The 21,339-nt window shown below is 37.0% G+C and overlaps 1 protein-coding gene across 3 annotated transcripts; it reads left to right on the top strand.

Moving 5' to 3' along the window:
- The first annotated feature begins 202 nt into the window (after positions 1 to 202).
- LOC145992694 (leukocyte surface antigen CD53-like) lies at positions 203 to 19,147 on the top strand. Of its 3 annotated transcripts, none has more exons than XM_083129075.1 (5): positions 203 to 294; positions 3,055 to 3,240; positions 5,875 to 6,054; positions 15,941 to 16,123; positions 18,949 to 19,147. In XM_083129075.1, exons 1-5 carry the CDS (start codon positions 238 to 240, stop codon positions 19,000 to 19,002), a joined length of 660 nt encoding a protein of 219 aa, XP_082985201.1. In that variant the 5' UTR covers positions 203 to 237; the 3' UTR covers positions 19,003 to 19,147. The 3 variants fall into 3 exon arrangements, with proteins under 3 accessions (XP_082985201.1, XP_082985202.1, XP_082985203.1); XM_083129076.1 differs by having other exon boundaries at positions 233 to 384; XM_083129077.1 differs by having other exon boundaries at positions 250 to 287.
- Positions 19,148 to 21,339: the final 2,192 nt, after the last annotated feature.

Raw genomic sequence — 21,339 nt, forward strand, 5'->3', positions numbered from 1 at the left:
AGTGTTCTGTGTACATGTGAATATACATGGTGTTTCAATTAAATATCAATATAAAATAATAAAAAGTTATTAATGCTTTTGCATGCTTTTCCCGAATGTTTGAATTGTACCTTATTGTCATTATTATGTATGCACAACTCAACTGGTCAACGAATGAAAACAGTTCTACATTATATGGTGCAACCTGAATACATGAAACTAACAAGGAGGTAAATTGCAGAAATTGCTATCGAGAAGATGGATTTAATAGCTCTTTCGGAGATTGCACTATTAATACTTGATGGACTGTATGTAGTAAGCAACTACTTAAATCCTCTAATTGTTATTATAGAATACTAACTAATTGGCAAGTTGATTATTAAGGAGAACCGGATTTCCATTCACGTAATTATTATTTTAAATCTATGAGGAAATTTACCCTTGCACATACTTGATGAGAATAGTTGCTATAACGTAACATACATTTCTTAATATGCTTTGAACAGCTATAAAATTTGATCTTCCAAAAATTTACATAACTGAGCTCAACGTGCCAAATTACTTGTAATAACTTCAGTTAAAAATGTCATACTTTCATAAGAACAACATGGAACTTTCTTGTAAATTCATCTAAACAGATATGTCTTAAGGAAAACTGCTTCAGTAATATCCATAAGTTGATTTACTATGGTGGAACAAGTGATAATGCAAAACTAAACATAAATGCTACTAAAATATAAGTTAGTACATATTTATCTGTATTTCTTTTAGTTTTCATTCTCATTTGTGAAAAAAAGTTGATGGTATGGTGTACAAATGAAAAGAGAATTGTGTATGTATGATTATTGATACTGTTCTCTACATATGTACACGTACTGTGCATTAAGTATTGTTACAAATGAAAATTATTTTTAAATCATGCTTCACAATGAGCATTTCTGATGTGAAAGATATAAATGATAAAACTGAGATAAGAGGCACTCTCCTAATGAAAGTTTGAGGTTTTCTGAAGTTAATTTTCTTAGTTTACTTGTATTCCCATATTTTAACGTATCCAATGTTTTTTTTTATTTTTTATTTTTTACTTTATTACATTAGCACTGTGGAGATACTACACCCGTAACTCATTCCATAATGTTGGGCATGCCATGATAGAGAAATGTTAGACAACACAATGTAGGCAATAATAGGATAAGCCTAACAGAAATTATTACTTAATGTGATTTGATTCCAATTTACCAGTAATTTTTAGATTAGACGTTTTATAAGCAGTGGTGTGCCTCGCTGTATAGGAGAGTCAAGATAAACGGGTCCACTCAAACTGTCGTATTTTGCCCACGTTCATTAAGGAAGTATTCTCTTAACCATTGGTAATTTTCCATATCTCAAATATATGAATTTTTCAAACGATCGGAATTGTAAATGTTATTAAAGTTCCCATAAAGTATTGAACAATGCTTTCACATTCAAAATTTGTAGGTTGAAAATAGTTTTTGTGTGTGTAAGTAGTAAAAAAAACGTACATGAAACATTATTGACATTGCAATCGAAGAAATCTTTCCGATAATCAAATTATATATCTAGTATAAAAGAAAGTATTACAACCAATAAATACATTAACACAATACTAACAGTATTGTGCAATATGATCGACATGCAGAAACTGGGCTGTTTTGTTTCACAATACAATTGTTGTTATTATTATTATTATTACATGTATTTGATTTTTCTACGTAGCATACTTTCCGTGTCATTTCGATCATTAAATTCTCGTTAGACTTTTAATAAGCGATTTTCTTACCTACTGCAAACTACACAGAAACTTGATTATACGAGGGGGTGTCAAACTGAAACCTTAAAATTCCGACAAAAATTACAGGATAGACTACAGGATATACTATAAACAGCTCAAATTCGTATGAGGTATTGACTGTTATTTATAAAACGACCTCGAGGCTGCAACACTGATCAAGTGAGCTTCAGAACACAATTTTTGTCAGTTTAAAGATGGCGCCTCCTGTACACACACATGCATCAGAAAGAACAGCGGTTTCTTGCCCTCTGGAAGCCTAAAACTTATACACATTGAATGAAAATTCAATGTGTCTATGCATGCTTACCACGCCAGAAAGTTTACAAATAGAGGAGGAAGTTCGACAATGGCCTCAGTCCGCACGCAGATGGGCTAAGTTATTGCACTTAGATTCCAAATATTATTTTTGAGTTACACAGGCCCTAACTCAGACTTTAAAATATATGTGAATCAGCAATGGGTCTATGCTAAAATGCAGCAAACTTGTACAACTTTACATGCAGAAATCTACTTAGATAAAAAACAAATTAAGGTTTTCATTTGACTGTTCCTCGTACACACAGAAAACTAAATGCATCATACCGATTGATGCACCAAAACGCGTCGTTTGATGCATTTTAGTGCATTTTGTATGTCGTAAAAGAAACACGAAAGTGCATCATGTGATGCAAGTGAGTATTTCTTTTAGTCGAGATGCAATATAATGCATAATTTGATGCATTTTGATGCACCTTCATGCGTTTTCTCGATGATCCACTTAAACGTTTCATGTGAGCTAAATAAAATCTGTAGCTCAGACGAAACGTTTAAGGGCATCATTGAAAAAGATGCAGGAAGATGCATCAAAACTCATCAAATGATACATTATAATGCATCTCGACTGAAATAAATCCTCGCTTGCATCAGGTGATGCACTTTCGTGTTTATTTTACGACATACAAAATTGCACTAAAATGCATCAAATGTGAATATGATTATTCGCAGATGCGATAGAACACACTTTAGTGCATCAATCGACGCGTTCTGGTGCGTCAATCGGTATGATGCATTTAGTTTTCTGTGTGTATATGACCCCTTACTGAGTTTTGTGGGCTGACCCCAATTCAGCATCGTCGTCACTGTGTATAGAGAGAGACCAGTGTCTTATAAGTGACTAAGGTCTGAAAAAGTTGAAATGTTAACACTTGCTAATTTTTTTGTTATTTGATGTCTTGAGAGTATCGGCGACATCCTTCAATATATTTCTTTCTCTTCTACTTCAGCTGACGGGCATCATGTTTATTATTGTAGGAGGAGTTTTAATGCAGTACCATAGTTTTATTGAACTCTCGAAACCAGAAGCCCTGGCGCCCATTATATTAATCATTGTTGTCGGAGGGCACGTTTTAATCTCTTCGTATCTTGGCGTTTGCGGAACCATGTACATAAGCCCTGTGAAGCTACGATGGGTAAGTAGACAAAATAAATAATTACAAGTAAGCCGCAAATTCAATGGCGGCGATTAGGAGGGAGGCGTTGCCACGTTTGCTCCTGCAATATGCTACACATTATGTACTGTGTTTGCCACCATTTCATTTCCATTAACATTGTTATTAGCATAAATGTTACGTAAATGCCAGTGGCGGCTGGAAAGAAATCAATATGGTCATGCTCACCAATTAGCAGAACGTTTGAATTTCGTAATCACCTTGGGACAGACACATAAATTATATTAACAGATAAAATGCACAATGTGCAAACTCCCGTTCGAACGCCATAACAAACCACTACTAGGACCTCGGGAGAGGAACCGCAGCTGACCCAAATCGCTTGCGCGCATGCCCTTTCCAAACCACTGTGGTGAGGCATGTGTCAGCGACCAATCAGAGAAAAGTACTGCCTAAGGAGAATGGCATAACTTCCCACGTAACGCGAAGCGACGGGAGCTTCTGCAGCAGACGACGTTCCCATTGCAAAACTACTGACTGTGCCGTGCGCCTGAGAAAAACGAATAATTCGAAGGAAAAATACGGCAAAAAGGATGACACAGTATAGATTTTATATTTTCATGTTTATAAGCACAAATACGTTTTATTTTGCTGTAAAATAGATCATGCCGAGCATGACTAGCATGACCGTCAGTGCCGCTACTGGTAAATGCTTCCAAAAATCTTATAGCATTTTTTATAGCAGACAATACTTTACACAGAAGCACTTCCTGTAACAGGCCAGTTAGCATTTGCAATTGGGATACGAATCGTGCAGAAAATATTAGATAATATGTACAGCACAAAAGCACACAGAGCTACGCGGTTATCGTTTCACAACAAATAAATTAAAAGAGGAATATGTAATTTAGAATAGGAAATGGTTATTTAATTAAGAGCTATCGTGCAAACAAACTGAAACTCGCCACATTTTTGTAACAGCAACCACCAATCTCACCTACATACTGAGATATTTCTGTACATGAGCCAGTGTCCGGTGTTTACAATTGAAACAACTAATGAATTCTTCCACACGTGAATTGGAGGCACTATAAAGCATGTATTTATGCAGCGCCATTTATATGTACCTAAACCAGGGGTCCCGGGTTCGAATCCCGTCCTGGGCATGGATGTTTGTGAGTGTCCATTCATTAGTTTCATCATGTCACTCATCCCCATCTTCGTAAATTAGCCAAAAGTGGCCCAAAAAGGTGAAGTAAAATAAAACAAATCAATCAGTCAATCAATCAAATCAAATATGTACCTAAAACCGTTTCGTGGGAAACGTTTTTCCTCTCGGTTGAAAAGTTACTGGCTTTTTAAAATTGAAGTGATACATTGTCGGCCGCCATTACATGTGCCCATGTGACGCAGAGCTCGGTTCTGATTGGTGATGGTACATAAGGACCGATTCTATCTGTGGAATATACCATAGCATATACTACAGCATCAAATTGCTATCATATGTCTCAACTTTACAAGGTAGAATTCGGTCGTAGGAGAAATATTAAGAAAAATTCCAAGGAAAATGCTTTCACCTAAACCGGTAATTGTAATATAAGTGTTAGTCAAAATTATGTTAAAAATTATATGGGGCAAACCATACATATACACCCAATGGCGTAGCAACTTATCGCGAGGCCCTGGGCGAGATTAGAATTCCCATTTCTTTTTAAATTTGAAATTTCAATGTGAATCGAACAAACTCTTTAGAGATACATCACCAAATTATTATATTTATATAATAATAGTAAATTACTCACGAAAATTGCATTTAATAATTTTATTCACTAAAGATGTCTTTCTGTGTTTTCCGGGAGCTGAAATCTGAAGCTGTACGAAGGAAGGAAGAACTACTGATAATATCCACGCCCTTCGTGATTCAAAACAACGCAAGCATTTAAATGCCTCATGCTAGTTTCGTGGCAGTTGGAGGTGCTTTGTTGTTAACATATTAAAATCTGGAGAGCAAGGTGAAGAGAAAGAACAAAAGACAAGACAAAGTGCTTCTTATTCAATAAAATAATAAATGGATTAAAATGTCCAGGGAAGTTATCGCGAATTTTTGCGTAAATGTTTCACACGAGAAAATAGTTTTTACCATTTTCGGGCACTTTATGCTTAGGGCTCGCCCACCTGAAAGTTACGCTCAAATTATAGTGTTTAAGTAGAATTTAAAAACAGAATGTTCTAATTTTATTGCCAACGAAAATTATCCTTTTCCATCTTTTTCTGATTTCCATTATTGCATTCTTTTGCATCAACCCCATGGAACGCGAGGCCTATTCAGGTGCGAGACCCCAGGAGGTCCCCCACTTCGCCCACCCCTTGCTACGCCATTGTATACACCAATTCATGACCTGTAACGCCTATGGCGTTATCAATTAAATGAGTTAATTATTGATATTAATTTTAAATTACAATGTGGGATAAAAGTCGCTTTTTCCAAAAGAAAGTGCATTGCTCATTTCTTGGGGAAAGCGACATTTATCTTACCCTGTATTTTTCCCCTTTAATGTAAAGGTTGATTTTCTTACAATATTTGAAATATTAAAAAACAGAAGAAACAGAAGTGCAAAGTATAAAAACTGAAATTTATTTTTGTACCTTTCCCAGTTTTCAGTCCTCGTGCTGCTTGCCGCATTGCTCCAGTTGTCCAGTGGCATTACGCTGCTCGTCAGATATCAGGAGATAAAGGACGACCGAGGGGGGATGAAGAAGGCCACGTACGACTCACTCGCAAAGGCGCAGAAAGACTCCAAGACGCTCGAATTGTGGGACAACTTTCAACGAAATGTAAGTACCAGAAGGTTATGTTCTATACCCTGTCCCACCTAACTGTAGAGCAGGGCCGCGCATATCGACAGAGGAAAATCGAATGGTGAAAGCACAGAGTTGCCAACCATATGGTCCTGACCGTACATATACGGATGTATGGTCCAGACCTTAGTCCGTACGCTAAATGCACGGCTTGTGAAAATTTGCTCTCTTGAAGTTTTATCCCTAATATTTCTTAAACCAATCGGCCGGACATGGAGACAAAAATACGGTCCGTTTGCCATGTGTGTTCGGTATTATCCTTTTCGAAAGTTTGCAACGCTGGAGGAAATGGGGAGGTAATCGGGAAAACTCCCTTCGCCCTTTATGCAATCCTCTTTCTCTCACTGTTCATTGGTGGAGCCGTCTCGCGTCACTACTTGCGCAGAGACTTGTTCTCGTTCGCCTGGTCTACAGTTAGCTGGTATGGATAATAGGGTAGTTAGGCTATCTGCGAAGGCTGTAGCGCAGAGACTAAGATGCAGAAGGAAATCGATTAGATTTTGTGAATAAAATTGCCCATTTCACCCCTACCACAAGGCTGGTTAAGATTAAAACTGAATCTGTACTTTAACAAGAGATTTAGATTTGCTTTAATTATAATCATTAATGCATGTAAAAAAAATAATGCTCCAGACTTCATCCTGGATGGGGAATGGCCTCAATACTTTATTTAATATTTTTTACGAAACTTCACGCACTTAAGAATGTAATTCTTAAGAAAAATTTTAACCAGAACTCAATATAATTTTAGATTTCCAAATATTCAATTTTATCAAATTCCAGTACAGGTATATAACAATGTAAATTCACTATAGCCTACTGTAAAAGAAAATAGAAAACTCTGAGTTAGCAACCTCGTTCGTTAGGAGTTTGCAACCTGAATGCTGTTAATATGGCAACGTGGCTTCCTTGAAGACGCTTGAACGAGCAAGATGTGTGTGTCTAAAAACTTACACACGAGCCTAGTCCCTTCCTCCATAGCCTAAGACCACGTGTCGTAGTCTGGACTCGGCATACCGAACTGGAAGGACCTCACTAATCACACAAGCCTCTAGCAATCTTCCCTTCTGACGTCACCGCAGAACGTATTTTTTGTTATGTTAAGTCTGTTAAGTTCTCTTAGCATAAATACACCGCAAATGTACGCATTTTGTTATTATTGAAGGTGATGTGATCAACACCACGCTCCGATCGCCTTTAGAACCAGGGAGGGAATGCGGTAAACAAAAGGAAGATCCCCGCTCTCCACATTTTTTTTAACCAAAAACACCCGACTCAACAGCGATGTGTGAGGATATACGAGGGCTGTCACTGCCAGTCGGGTAGCGATAGTGCGTGCGGTGTTGCCAAGTCCAACGAACATCGATACTCCGTTGAAATATTAATCTGCATAAAATCTGTTTCCCAACGTAGTTTACAGTGATGTTGTGTTTTAAAAACAGTTGTAAACAGATTCAAAAGACAACCACGATCGTATTTGAGGACTACCCAATACTAAGAAGAAGGTGTTTCACAAAATTGATAACAATAATTTTGGTCGATTAAAAAAAAATGAACATTAAGAATTGTATTTCAAACTTTATAACGATCGGACAACACGTTTATTTATAGAATTTCAAAGAGAGCGGTTGTTTGGAAAATTACAACAACGCTAAAACATTTAAGGCATACTCGAAAAAAAAATGATTACAACGCAGAATTGAATTAAATAAAATTTTGGTGTTAGTTGTTTTCATATAAGTCTACTCGGCAATTTTTAAGTTAAGTCCAAACTCGAGTATCTATAATTTTTAATCCGACAGTAGTTTCGAGTACACCGTCGTTTTTGGGACATTTCTTGCACATGTACGAGGGGAAGTCAAAAATTATCCACACTTTCGCCATAACCTTCTTTAGGTTAGCCACACTGCCTTCAGCGTGCTGAAAGGTAGTAGTATTCTTGTGGTTACGTGGCCGAGGTAAGGCTCCTTCATACATTTGACGAAAGTCGAATCTGAGGAAGAAGGAAAAGAGGGAGGGTCATGTGGATTGGTTTTTGCGTGGCTTACTCTGTCACTTATCTCTGACGTAACAGAGTGCGTTACGAGATTGGCAGTCTTCACATTTTCTTGTGTGTCAGCTTCTACTGCCTCGTGGAGCTCCGACACAGTAAATAGTCCCTAACGAACCTACCCAATTTATGTGAAAGAAAGAGCGAAGTGATTTTAAAAAAGTATAGAAGATTACCTACACACAGAAACAGATCTCCATATGAGATCGTTGAAGGTAGGCATTCGCTGTTTACTGTTCACGGCTGACGGGAGAGCAGGTGGGGTGGGTACCTGAGGGGAAACTAACACAATCGCTTGAAAGGGTGGAAGGACGAAAATTTGTTTGTTGTGAAGCAGTTGACTATCTGGCGCGCAGGCGAGCGAAGAAAGCAAACATGAATTGTCGTTCTTTTAACATGTAAGGAATTTTTCATGGATAGTAAAACCTTAATTTGATGACAAAAAATTCTCAATCATTTATGAAATGGAAAATAGTAAACACAGCCGCGCTTTCATCTGTCTTGATTCTTGGATATATCATTATGTGGGAGAGGCGGGGAGGGGAAAAGGCACTCTCTCTCTCTCTCTATCTCTCTTTTTTTAATCTTCCATAAAGAGCAATGAAGGGAAAACCGAAAACTGTTCCTATTTTGTACCTACAGTTCCTAAATAGAAATTACAATTTTTGTAGCTAACTATAATTGGCTTACGCAGATTTTTGTTGCGAGGAGTTTCAAGTTTGTTTAGTTTTTAGCATTTATAGTAAAATAACAATACATTGTTTTAATTATAACATTTATTAACAATAGTAATCTAATAATATGAACTGTTTATATTTTCGCTGGATGTGACACTAATTAATTTAAAACAGAGCACGAATTAAACATTCCTTCAGTTTGCCCAGTCAGTGATCACAACAGGTTCATTGAATGAACAGTGTTCCATAAGGTATACACATATCATTCTGATCATGCACAATTAACTACACGTATGCTAAAATTGTAGTTTTACAACTATGCTTTTACAACGAACAACGCTCAAACTGGAAGAGTAAAGTTGTGTGTTACTGAATTGAAGACTAAAATTTGTAAACGATGTAAGTGCCACAATAATTCAAACACCGTTTTCCACGTTAAACTGTGAAATGTGCCATGCTTTATAATGTGGTAAACGTGAAACGTGGCTGGTAGCCCTCTAAGTAGTTCAAACGGCGTGTAAAGAGGTAACTCGTGTGAAACGTTCTTACGGGCTGATGTGCAGAACGATGCGATTTCCCAACACTTTCGCTTTTGGCACTTACAACGTTTACCACTTTTAATCCTCAATTAGTAGTATTTCTGAATTATTTTCTTCAGATAAAGTTTATTTCGTGGTGAACAGTAATGAATGGGATGATGAGAGAGAACAGACATTGCCATATACAACGCAGGGTACGGAGTAGACTGATTTTTCTCAAGGTACATTTATTTTTCTTGCATTAGTAACAGTTTCGTATGTAGATATACCGGGTGGCCAGACTCAATTAGACAGTTTTTGATTCGATGTTATTTTTAATTTTTCTTTATTTTATTTTTATTGACAAATGTTAACAATTCCAATGGCTACAAAATGGTTACAAAAATGGAATCACACACACATAAGTCATTGATATTCAAGATAGTAGTCGACCTTGGCACCAGGTAAGTCTACACAGGCTTGTAGACGCAAAGCAACATTTTCACACGACTTCCTATACATGTTAACCGGAACATTCTTGAACTCCATATGTTGCTACTGTCAATGGGATTAGCGTACACCTTGTGTTTGAGATAACCCCAAAGAAAAATGTCTGGTGGGTTGGTGTCGGGTGATCGGGCTGGCCACTCCACATGCCCTCGACGGCCAATCCAGCGATCAACCTCGTTCACAGCATACCGTGTGATGAAGCCATCTATCGACAACAAAATGTACTTCCCAATTTTTCCATGTGCTGTTGGATTGATTGGTTACTAATGTTCGAAAACTGCCTAATTGAGTCTGGCCCACCTTGTATACTATTCCAATCTTTGCTTCTTTGATGTACAAATAACAAGAAAAGAAAAAAAATATGACATACAATTTAATAAATTATTTTTATATTTACCTTAAACACATACAACTCAAGTGGCAGTGCACTCCAAATAGCAACGCAACAAGGGAACGCCTCTCTAATATGATATTCTACAAATGTGCAATCCCTTAGGAGGTGAAATATTCAATAGCCGAAATAAAAAGTACCACGTTCTCATCCTCTAATATCTTCATCTGAAATATTGCTGACTACTCTAAAAATATCTTGAAAATCACTACTTATAGTTTTGTAACCCCTTTCACAATTCTAAGCAGGGAAAGATAAGGATAAGGAAGAAACCTGTAAAATGTGCAATTTCATGTAATTTCAAAAATGTCAAATTATCGAATTATATGATGTAAAACTCAAATATAATGATTCTAATAGCATCGTGGACATTTTTAAGTTTATTTTAGCCGCTAAATAGTAGCCGCTTCTGTATTTTTATTTTCGCTCGCTGTGTTGTGTTCGTGATTTGTGATAGCTCTTACACCTCGTAATAAACCGTTTCGAAGTGGAACAAAGAAAATTCTACACAATCAGTGGCTTATCCAGAAATGTTTCGGGATAGATCTGAACGAAATGTCTTACGAATAATAATAATAATAGTAATAATAATAATATTTTTATGATGATATTTTAATTGAATTAAAGTAATACTAATTTATATATATAAATTAATATATTATTATTACGTGACTAGGTAGAAAGGCAAACAGTGTATTTTCATTATGTAGCTTACCTGTAGTTAAAAGTAGAAACATTTACATAAGAACAAGTGCCCAGTAATTAAATTAATGTCAAATAGAAGAAGAATTGAATACTATTGCATAGCGAAATAAATGTTAGATACAGTGAAGTTTCTGATTAATATTGTATACATATTGTTATGAGTTGTAGTATGCATAAACCTTCTTTGTAACATCATTCAAAGCCGTACGATCCCAATATAATCCTTCCCTTCCAATAAGTTGTCTCTTCAGATAAAGCTAACAACCATCATATACAACAAATGCTAAACGAGTATTGTTATTATTTTATTACTTGGTAATCTTTTCAAAGATAAAGATATCCATAAATATACCTGGTCTTCTCCAGATGGTAAAACCCATAATCAGATAGATCATATTCTCATTAATAAGAGAAGGCATACTAGTATAATTCACGTTCGTAGAAATAGAGGTGCTTAATGTGCCAGTGACCATTATTTAGTAATTGCTAAATTAAGAGAAGGACTCGCAGTGATAAATCATAAGCAACAAAATCTAAAAGTTATAAAATTTGATACAGGAAAATTTGCTGATGAAAGAATTAAGAAAGATTACCAAATTAAACTGTCAAATAGATTTGATGTTTTGCAGGATTTAAATGATGATGAAAATATAAATGAAACAGACGTAAATAAGAATTGGGAGCACATACGTAATGCAATAGAATCAGCAGCTAAAGAAAGTATAGGATACCATAAACCGAGAAAAAGTAAGCCATGGTTTGATAATGAATGTCATAATCTAATAGAAATAAGAAATCAGGCTAGACTTAGGTGGTTAAATAACTCTGATGATACAAATCTAAGCAATTATAATAGAATAAAGCGAGAAGCTAACCGTACGTTTAGAAGTAAAAAAAGAGATTACTTGAAAAGCAAAATTAACGAAATTGAAACGAACAGCAAAGACAAAAATATCAGAGATGTATATAAAGGTGTAAATGAATTTCGAAAAGGGTGGCAACGTAAAGTAAACTTGATAAAATATAAAGATGGTGATTTTCTAGCTGACCCAAGCGATATTCTAAATAGATGGAAGAACTACTTTAATGACCTCTTAAATGTTCATGTAGGAGATAAATCAGAAGTAAATGAAGTACACACAGCAGAACCTTTAGTTCCAGAACCTAACTTGACTGAAGTTAAAAATGCTATTAAAAGGCTAAAGAATAACAAAGCACCTGGCATTGATTTAATACCAGCTGAGTTAATTAAATATGGTGGAAATTCGTTAATATGTCAAATTCATAAATTAATTTGTTTAATATGGAAAAAAGAAGAAATCCCTCAACAGTGGAAAGAATCCATAATTGTTCCTGTGTTTAAAAAAGGTGATAAAATGAACTGCAATAATTACTGTGGAATTTCTCTACTCTCAACAACATATAAAATATTATCCAACATTCGTTTAACAAGACTAACCCCATATGCTAATGAAATTATAGGTAATTATCAATGTGGATTTAAATGTAACAAATCAACTACAGATCAAAGTTTTCACATTAGACAGAGACTTGAAAAAAAGTGGGAATATAATCAAAATGTCCATCAGCTATTCATTGATTTTAAAAAAAAGCATATGATTCGGTCAAAATAGATACATTATATAATATATTAGTAGAGTTTGTAATACCTAAGAAGCTTGTTAGTATGATAAAAGTATGCACCAGTGAAACAGAAAGTAAAATTCGTGTGGGTATTAATGTGTCTGACAAATTTACAATTCATGATGTGTTAAAACAAGGAGACGCATTATCTCCATTGCTCTTTAATTTTGCCTTAGAATATGCTGTTAGGAAAGTGAAATAAACTAACGAAGGACTAAAATTAAATGTTGTGACTCAGTTTTTAGCATATGCAGATGATGTAGACTTATTAGGGGATGATATAAATACAATTAAGAATAATGCTAAAACATTTTTCTAAACTGCTAAAGAGATAGGTTTGGAAGTTAACAAAGAGAAAACTAAATATATCCTTACAGGCCGAAACCAAGTGTTAGGTAATAATCAAAATCTAATTATTGATAACAACTCGTTTGAACCAGTTGCCAAATTCAAATACTTAGGAGTAATATTAAAAAGTGAAATTATAGTAAGGAGGAAATAAAAAGTAGGCTTAATTCAGGAAATGCATGTTACTTCTTCTCGTTTAATATCTAAGAAACTAAAAGTTAAAATATACGAAACAGTAATTTTGCCTGTAGTATTATATGGGTGTGAAACTTGGTCCCTTCCATTGAAAGAGGAACATAAATTGAGAGTATTTGAAAATAAGACCCTTAGGAAAATCTTTGGACCTAAAAGGGATGAGGAGACAGGTGAGTGGAGAAGGTTACATAATTTAGAACTACATAATTTGTATTCATGTCCAGATATTATTAGAATAATTAAATCAAGAAGACTTAGGTGGGCAGGCCATGTGGCACGAATGGGGGAGGAAAGAGGAGTTCACAGGATTCTTGTTGGGGAACCTGATGGTAAGAGACCTGTAGGAAGGCCAAGACGAAGATGGAGGGACAACGTTGAGATGGGCCTAAAGGAAATCGGTAGGGATGGAAAAGAGTATATAGATCTTGCTCAAGATAGGGACAGATGGAAGGCCCGTGTTGCTGCAGCCATGAACCTTCGGTTTAGGAAGGCTAGAGAGTTAGTTAGTTAGGTAATCTTTTCGTTTGGGGGAGGGGGTCCACACGCCATAAATAAATCCTTTATGTCTTTCAAAGCCGTATGATCTCAGTCCTAATCATTGCCTTCCAATATATTCAGAGTAAAAATAGTAGTGCTTCATAAGTATTCGGGTGTTATACTGTACTTCAAAGCCGTACGATATTTATAGCTATAATCCTTCCTTTCCAATACGCGTTCAGAGGAAATTATCCATCTAATATGCAAAAATTGCTAAAGGAGTATATTTACATTATTTAATTTTAGTACTTCATAATCTTTTCGGGGGGGGCGGACCCCCAGCAAACTTGTTCTACGTATTATAGCGTAATATTTGCGAAGGAGACAGGCTTCATTGAATTACTCAAAATAACGTTACTGGTTTACGTACGTGCAATGTAAACGTCTAATGGAAAGCGATAAATTCTTCCCCATTTGATGATGTAGTTAACGGATAGGTTTTATTTATATTTCATTCTGAAGCCTTATTTTGCCGGCGATTTTGTAGCGCTTGAAACTTCATTGTTGTTTCTGCAGCAGACGATTTTCTCGGAGCCTACTTCTTGCGCCAAAGAAACTTGCTGCCGTCACCCATATTTTGCAATTGAACACGTCCAGTTGACGCATGCAGACTTCCCTGTCGCTTGCGATCGTGTTTTGTCTTCACGAGCTATTTTGTTGTATCCCTCCGCGGCCTACTGTGGGTGGGGTTTAGAACGCTTCTAACTATCTGCACGAGGTGTCGCTACAGTGCAGGGACACTTTTACGTATTGCAAGGGTTTCGTTTTCCTCAAACAGTCTCAAAATATGAAAACTGACTTTTACAGTGATGATGTTAATGTCAAGTACAATGAGCATTGCATGACCCCAACAAAACAGTTTTCCATTAGCTTGTATGGTTAACGAGATAATTGCATGTGAAAATTACGGTTTTCCCCATTTTTATGCCCAATTTACTTATTAAACAGGGTCTTTTTTTAAATTTCTGCTTTGTAGGAATTACGCAGCCATATTTTCTGAAGGATAGAAAACAAACCCCGAGGTCCTATCTTTGCTCGTAACTGAAAAATCTGTTCAAAACAGAACGTCTGCACTGCCCGTTTTCGTCGCGGTATGAAGGGGCCTTAATCGCTCCATTCTTCCTTCTTTTGTTACAGAGTAAACATGGCCGCTCTGCTGGCAGTGTGCATCAAGGTAGAATATAGATCAATGATCCGAAGGTGTGTCAGGGGCTGAATTTCACCGCAGGATTTCAGTACGATATGGGGACAGTGTTCTACCGCGTAGAAGTGCGTATGAGTGGATCGAGAGGTTTAAAAATAACGGACAAGCTAAAAGCACGAAGCGGGAGCAGGACGCTTATCAACCCCCACGACCGACGGGAAGATTCAACAAGCTCAAGAGATGATTCTGACGAACAGACGGGTCACATGGCGGCAGTCGATGAGGTGGCATGCTCTCTGCAAATGAGTCATCAGTGGCGTGCCCGAGGGAAGGGGGTTGGTGGGGTGCACCAAAAATGACGTCAAATTCGGTGAATTTCGGAAAGCTTCATACTGAAACAAATGAAAGTCAGATTCGGAATGCTCACGCATATCCGCATCTATGAGGAATAAATCACCATCAGTGGCTAAATCACAGAAGATATTTCATGAATATTATATATTTTCATTTAACGACATCTTATTTTGCATGTGCAGTACGAATTTAAGTGGTATTATTTTGTAAAGATATCAAATTTTGAAAATGGATGTTATCCTGCATGTTGCAGCAGAAGATGGACGCATGTTTTGATGCATCGGCATACTTCATTTCACTTTGGGTGCAACTGAAGGAGCAGTAGTATTAAAAATGTCGACAGTTTATGCCCGCAACCAGTCTATTCGCCCTCCGTGCAACAAAATCGGCGTGTCATTCTGTACTATTGCCTACAGAACGCATATCACGAATCAAAACAAGCTTGAATGCAGATGATGCCATTTTGATTCACCAGCCGCAGCAACTCTTGAGGCTGGTGTAAATTGATAACGTCATGGTTTAACCTGGTGAAAACTTTGGTGCGCCCCGGTGAAATACGGTGCATCAGCGGTGCACCAGGCCGTCCACCGGTGAAATCTGGAAAGCGCGGTCAGTACTACCTTGTGCACACTGCCAGCAGCGCGGCCATGTTTACTATATGAAACTTCGGCCACGCAAGCGCTGAAGGTTATGGTGAAAATTGCGGATAATTTTTCTTAGTTTCCCTAATACAGCAATTTATACTTTCGCAGAGTACTTTAATGTACGCGTTTTCTTGGGTTCTTTCAGTTCCTCTGCTGCGGAGTGGATGGCGCCCAAGATTGGGAGACGATAGCAGGGATGGAGCCTCCAGACAGCTGCTACTTAGAGAAAAAGCTCCAGAATGCGGGATGCTGGAGGAAGACCGAAAATACCGTGGAAATCTTGTTTCAAATCCTCGGCCACTATGCTATCTGGTCTGCGGTTTTCCAGGCAAGCTCCCAACATTAAATTATTCAGTTTTGGAAATTTGACACTTCCATCAACAAATCTCTTTTCGTTGAAGTGGTAGGTTAATTGTCGTTCCAGTTTTCCCCTTGCTGATTCCAAGGATCTTACATTATCTGCTCAAGGTTCGTAACCAGAAGGGAGTCAGGAGCACTTGTTGCTGCTGACCAGTCTGAAATTGTCTGACGACCTCGGTAGCGATGCCAGGATGTTTCCGTTGGAAAGGGGCACAAGTGATAGGTAGTCACCGCCAATAAAAATAGGATACCTACATCCTAAAATACCGCCTTGCCTTCCTCTCCATCTATAGCAGAACTCACAATTGAAAAGTTGCCTTAGAGTCGGCTAATCGCCGTATAGTTATGCAACACACTTAAGGCATTGCAGGGAAGCGAGTATTTCAGGATCTAGGTGTCCCATTTTTATTGTTGGTGACTGTACACAAAATTACCTTAAATTATTCAATAAAACATTTATTGACTTTTACTTATAAACATGTGTGCATTACGTGTATGTACAGTCATGAACACTTCTGACTTGTAACGATTACATTGAACGTTAATGGGATTGTTACAACTCAGAAGTGTCCGTGACTGTACAACCCTTTGAGGACCCAAACACCCAAAGCAACTTTTCATAGAGTGAAGGGTCGTCATCGCATACAGTCTAGTTACCGACGTTTTCTGGTTTTCTAGACAGGAGCCGCTACGTCTACCTTTCAAGTTAGGGTTGTAGTTTTTCTTTCAACTTGAGATTGCGATAGGGTCATTCCACGCGAAATCACCAAATTGAAAGACAAAAAGTTGCTTCATAAATCAATATCAACCAAATTTTGTTCACAATTGAACATCAATTTTGGTCTTAAATTTCAGCCATTTTCATTAGAGATGGTGAAAAGAGGCACAGAACATAAAAAATAAAGCTTGAAATGTACTGAAAACAATGTTGTTTGCCACAGGTTTCTATCATTTTTCTTAGCTGAGTTATCATAATTATCGCAACTCTCTGCAATGGCCAAAAATACCCGAAGTCATGAAACAAAAAATGGCCGTCATTTTTAAACAAAGTCAAGTTTTAGAAAAGTGATGGCTGCTTTGAACAGGGGTTAGAACAAGAAAAATATTGAAAATTTTAAAAATGGTCAAGCAACCAGTGCTTGACCATTCGTTATGTACTGACCCATATCCATTCTGGACAAAAACTATGGTATTAGCATAATTTCTGTGAGCTAAAAGTGGACAAACATCATACAAATGCTTCTCCCATGTATTCAACATTTCTAACAATATTGTGTACTCATATTAGTGGTAATTTGTGAGTGTTTTAGGGCCATTTGTCAAAAAATATAACTTTGTGCCAATGGAAACAATGGTTCATACATTGTATACTGAAACCTGTGATATTCTTATTATGAACAATATTACCTTTCTGATTTTTCATATTATGTTGAACATGTATTGATTATGCTGTGGCAAAACCTGTGACTCCCTATCAAACAATTACCCGAAGTGAGGTGTCTTTCTCGTCACAAAATATTAATTTATTTAAAGATTTTTCTACATTCTGAATAGGTAAGATAGTAATGTAGCCATTTTCTGTTATGACTGTCTTTCTCCTCTCCAACAATACCTAAATCATCACAATACTCCACATAGTTTCCGAGATATGACATGTTTTGTGCCACATGGTGTGTTCGTTCGTCAAATTTCAAACATTTATAACTTTCAACATATTTGTTGAACAAAACTAATATTACATATTTGTCATAGTGGACCAACTATCAGTAAACAAAAATGAAGCAAATCCATGACAATGAAGCAAATTGCTCTGGGTGACTTCATCTTGACAACCCTGCGTAGTAGTTCCCTGAAAGTAGTTCCCCAGCTGTCCTCAAGTTGCTGAGTCAACGCCGAAATCTTGGAGCTCACAAACGTGAATCGAACCCAGGGCCGCTCGTACCAAGGGCAAGAGCGTAGTACATTTGGCTACCCCATCTAGGCTGTGTGTACAGATTTTTTCCAGTTAATCCAGAACGTAAGTATTATAACTAGGGCTCGAAAGTTGAAGACCTATAAATTGCCAAGAAAAGACTAAAAACGGAAAAAGGACGTATAAATGTGATCGAAATTAATTAATATCTTCATTTTAATTACATATTTAATGAATCAAAAAATTACAAAATTCTGGTGGTATGGAACGCACAGTGCGAAAAAACTGAAAGCTTCAAAACAAGATAAAGTTGCCACTTACAGCGCGACTTTCCAGACAAGTTACGGTTAAGGGACTTTGTACCTTACCTGCTGCAGTCGTCCAAAAATGTTTTTCTCTCGTTTAAGGGATGGTTCAAATATATTTATTAGCTATTATTTTTTTTATTTCCTTACTACAGAAAGTATGTTTAAGAGGTGATGAACTGATGATGATTCGAATTGAGAATGGGCTGTAAAACCGTAGTCGAAAGAAGGTGAAGTTGCAAAGAAAGCCGTTAAGACCTAAAAAAGGCTAAAAAAGGACCAATGAGCCAAAAAACGCCGAAAAAGGCAAAAAAGGACAAAAAACCCACCTTTTTCTGGCCTACAGTGATCCAAAATGAACATATATTATGTTGGGCCTCGTCTTCGGACACAAGGGAAAAAAAGGATTTTTCCTCAACTTCCGAGCCCTAGTTATAACATTTTTAAAAATCGATAGGATAATTATTTTCTCGCTTGAACTGGGAGCTCGCTCCTTTGGCCCCCACTTAGTGTCGCCACTATGCGCCCTCCTGTTTCTCATACAGTCCTGAAATTTGACTACTATTCTTTTTTCAGGTTATTCAAGCCCTATTGACAGTGTTGCTAGCTAAGCAGTGGGACAAATTGTGAAGTGCCTCTTCAACAGGCAAAGAAAATGCAAATGCTTACCAAAGATCCTAACGCAGGGGAGGCAGCAGTGTGCTCTCGAACATTTTGAATCAACGCTCAAGTGGGAGTGTTATGCAGATGCATTTGTCAAGAGTGGAAATAGGAATAGTGTAAGAAATGTCTACAATGTATATGTAAGTTCTCAATAAAATGTCTGCTAAGTGTTGCCACCCTTTAATTTATGAACAATTTTAGAATTGTATAGACTCTAGCAGATTCTGTTTCCATGCAAAGACAAGTATTTATTGTACCTTATCTCCATAGCAATGCCTCAATTTGTAATTAAAATATTATTTCTCGACTTTACTTTGCTAGTATCATATTTACTGCAATGTATCCCCTTATCTAAAATCATTTCCTCAGAGTTAAAAAAGAGGTGTTAAAAGTTTCTTGATATAGGTTAAAAGTGCAAGGTTGTAGAGGGACCTGCAGAAGATAAACTCTTCGTAAAAAGCTTGTTAAAGCTATTTGTTAAAATGCAGTGATCATCTGCCAACAGGGATGACTAACAGTTGAGAAGATTTTAAGTTTGCCTGAGAATGGCAAAAATCGGGACATTCAACAAGAACACCGAAAATTACATTACAGACACGACACATTGGAGGGTCCATCCCTTGCAAGTGACCATTGCACTCACATTACGGCGGCCAGCGAAAAATCCACAAGCTTAACCGTTTTCCAAGATCGTAGCATAAGAATACAGAACAGCACATATTCATTATCCAGCTTACGTGTAGATAGGTATGTCACCAAAATTTGTATAACAAATGTCCTGGCAAGGAAATTAACGTCAAAACTATAAATAATGAAATAGTTATTGATTACACTGGTCTACATATGAAATATTTTTTTCTGCTGACTTAGATATTTTAACTGATTCTATATAATTTGAGGTCGCTGATTCCAAATATGTAGTCAGAAAAAGTGTATCACGTCACAATTTTTCACAAATCACATTTGAAAATTTTCACAATATTATAATACTGGGCTAAACGCCAACAATTTTCCATATAGATATCTGCACATAATGAAATAATAGGACTAAAAATAGGTGGCGTAGCTGATAACAGATATTAAGTTGCATTGTTTCACAAGTCACATTTCCAAATTTTCAGAAAATTATATCCGGCTACATTCCAACAGCACTTGCAAAGAGATTGCGTCGTAGTCAGATGTCCATGCAGAGTACACGTCACGTTGTTTACAAACATACGTTTCTATTTTCTCAATAGGGAGTTCTTAATGGACAAAAAGTTTTAGGCAATTCCGGCAAATTGATCAATTTGTTTCACGAGCACATTCGGTCAACACCTGATGCCTGTACTTATGCTAAACTTAACATACACCACAGAATAGCACAACATGCATACCTACTTAGGCAAAAATTTTCGTTTCTTTGATTTTCTGGAGTAGGTGGCCTCAGGAACGTCACGCTGCAAGCACCAGCAATAGTCGGCCATCATGTTTCCATTCCATCTCCCCTGATATCGGTGCTCCATGGTTTTTATGTCTTGGTGGAAGCGTTCGCCCTGTTCTTCAAGATTGGACGGAAATACATCTAAGTGGCTGTGCAGGAAGTGAAGCTTGGCACTCATATTTACTCCTAACTTTTGAAACGTCACCAACAAATTTTCAACTAGAACCTCGTAGTTCTGCGCTCTGAAGTTTCCAAGAAAGTTTGTAATGACATCAGAAAAGGCACACATGCATTTTTCTCTGTGCGGTTCATTGTTTGTAAGAATTCTTCATCTTTCATTAGCATCCTTATCTGAGGACCATCAAAAATACGTGCTTTGACTTTCTCATGCGTCAATGCAGGAAATTTTGAGCAAATGTATTTAAAGCAAGCCCCATTCTTATCCAGAGCTTTTACATACTGCTTCATTAATCCCAACTTAATGTGCAGTGGAGGAAGTAACACTTTCTTAGGATCAACAAGCGGCTTGTTCTGGATGTTTTTCGCCCCGACTTCAAAGCTTTTCCTAGCAGGCCACAGTCTTCGTACCCAATGTTCGTTCCTTGCTCGACTGTCCCATAAACACAAAAAGCATGGATATTTCGTGAAACCTGCTCGTTGACCAAGTAACATTGAAATGCCCTTGAGATCTCCGCACACAAGCCAACTGTCATTTGCATACTTTATCTTTCGAAGCAGTTCTTTCATTGTTTCGTAGATTTCCTTCAAATGTACGGAGTGGCCAACAGAATGGATGCTAACTTATTGCCATTATGCAGCAACACACACTTCAAACTCCTCTTCGAGCTATCAATAAAAAGCCTCCATTTTTCTGCATTATA

Source organism: Lepisma saccharinum, chromosome 9 (genome assembly GCF_977018435.1).
Source record: "Lepisma saccharinum chromosome 9, izLepSacc3.1, whole genome shotgun sequence".
NCBI lineage: Eukaryota > Metazoa > Arthropoda > Insecta > Zygentoma > Lepismatidae > Lepisma > Lepisma saccharinum.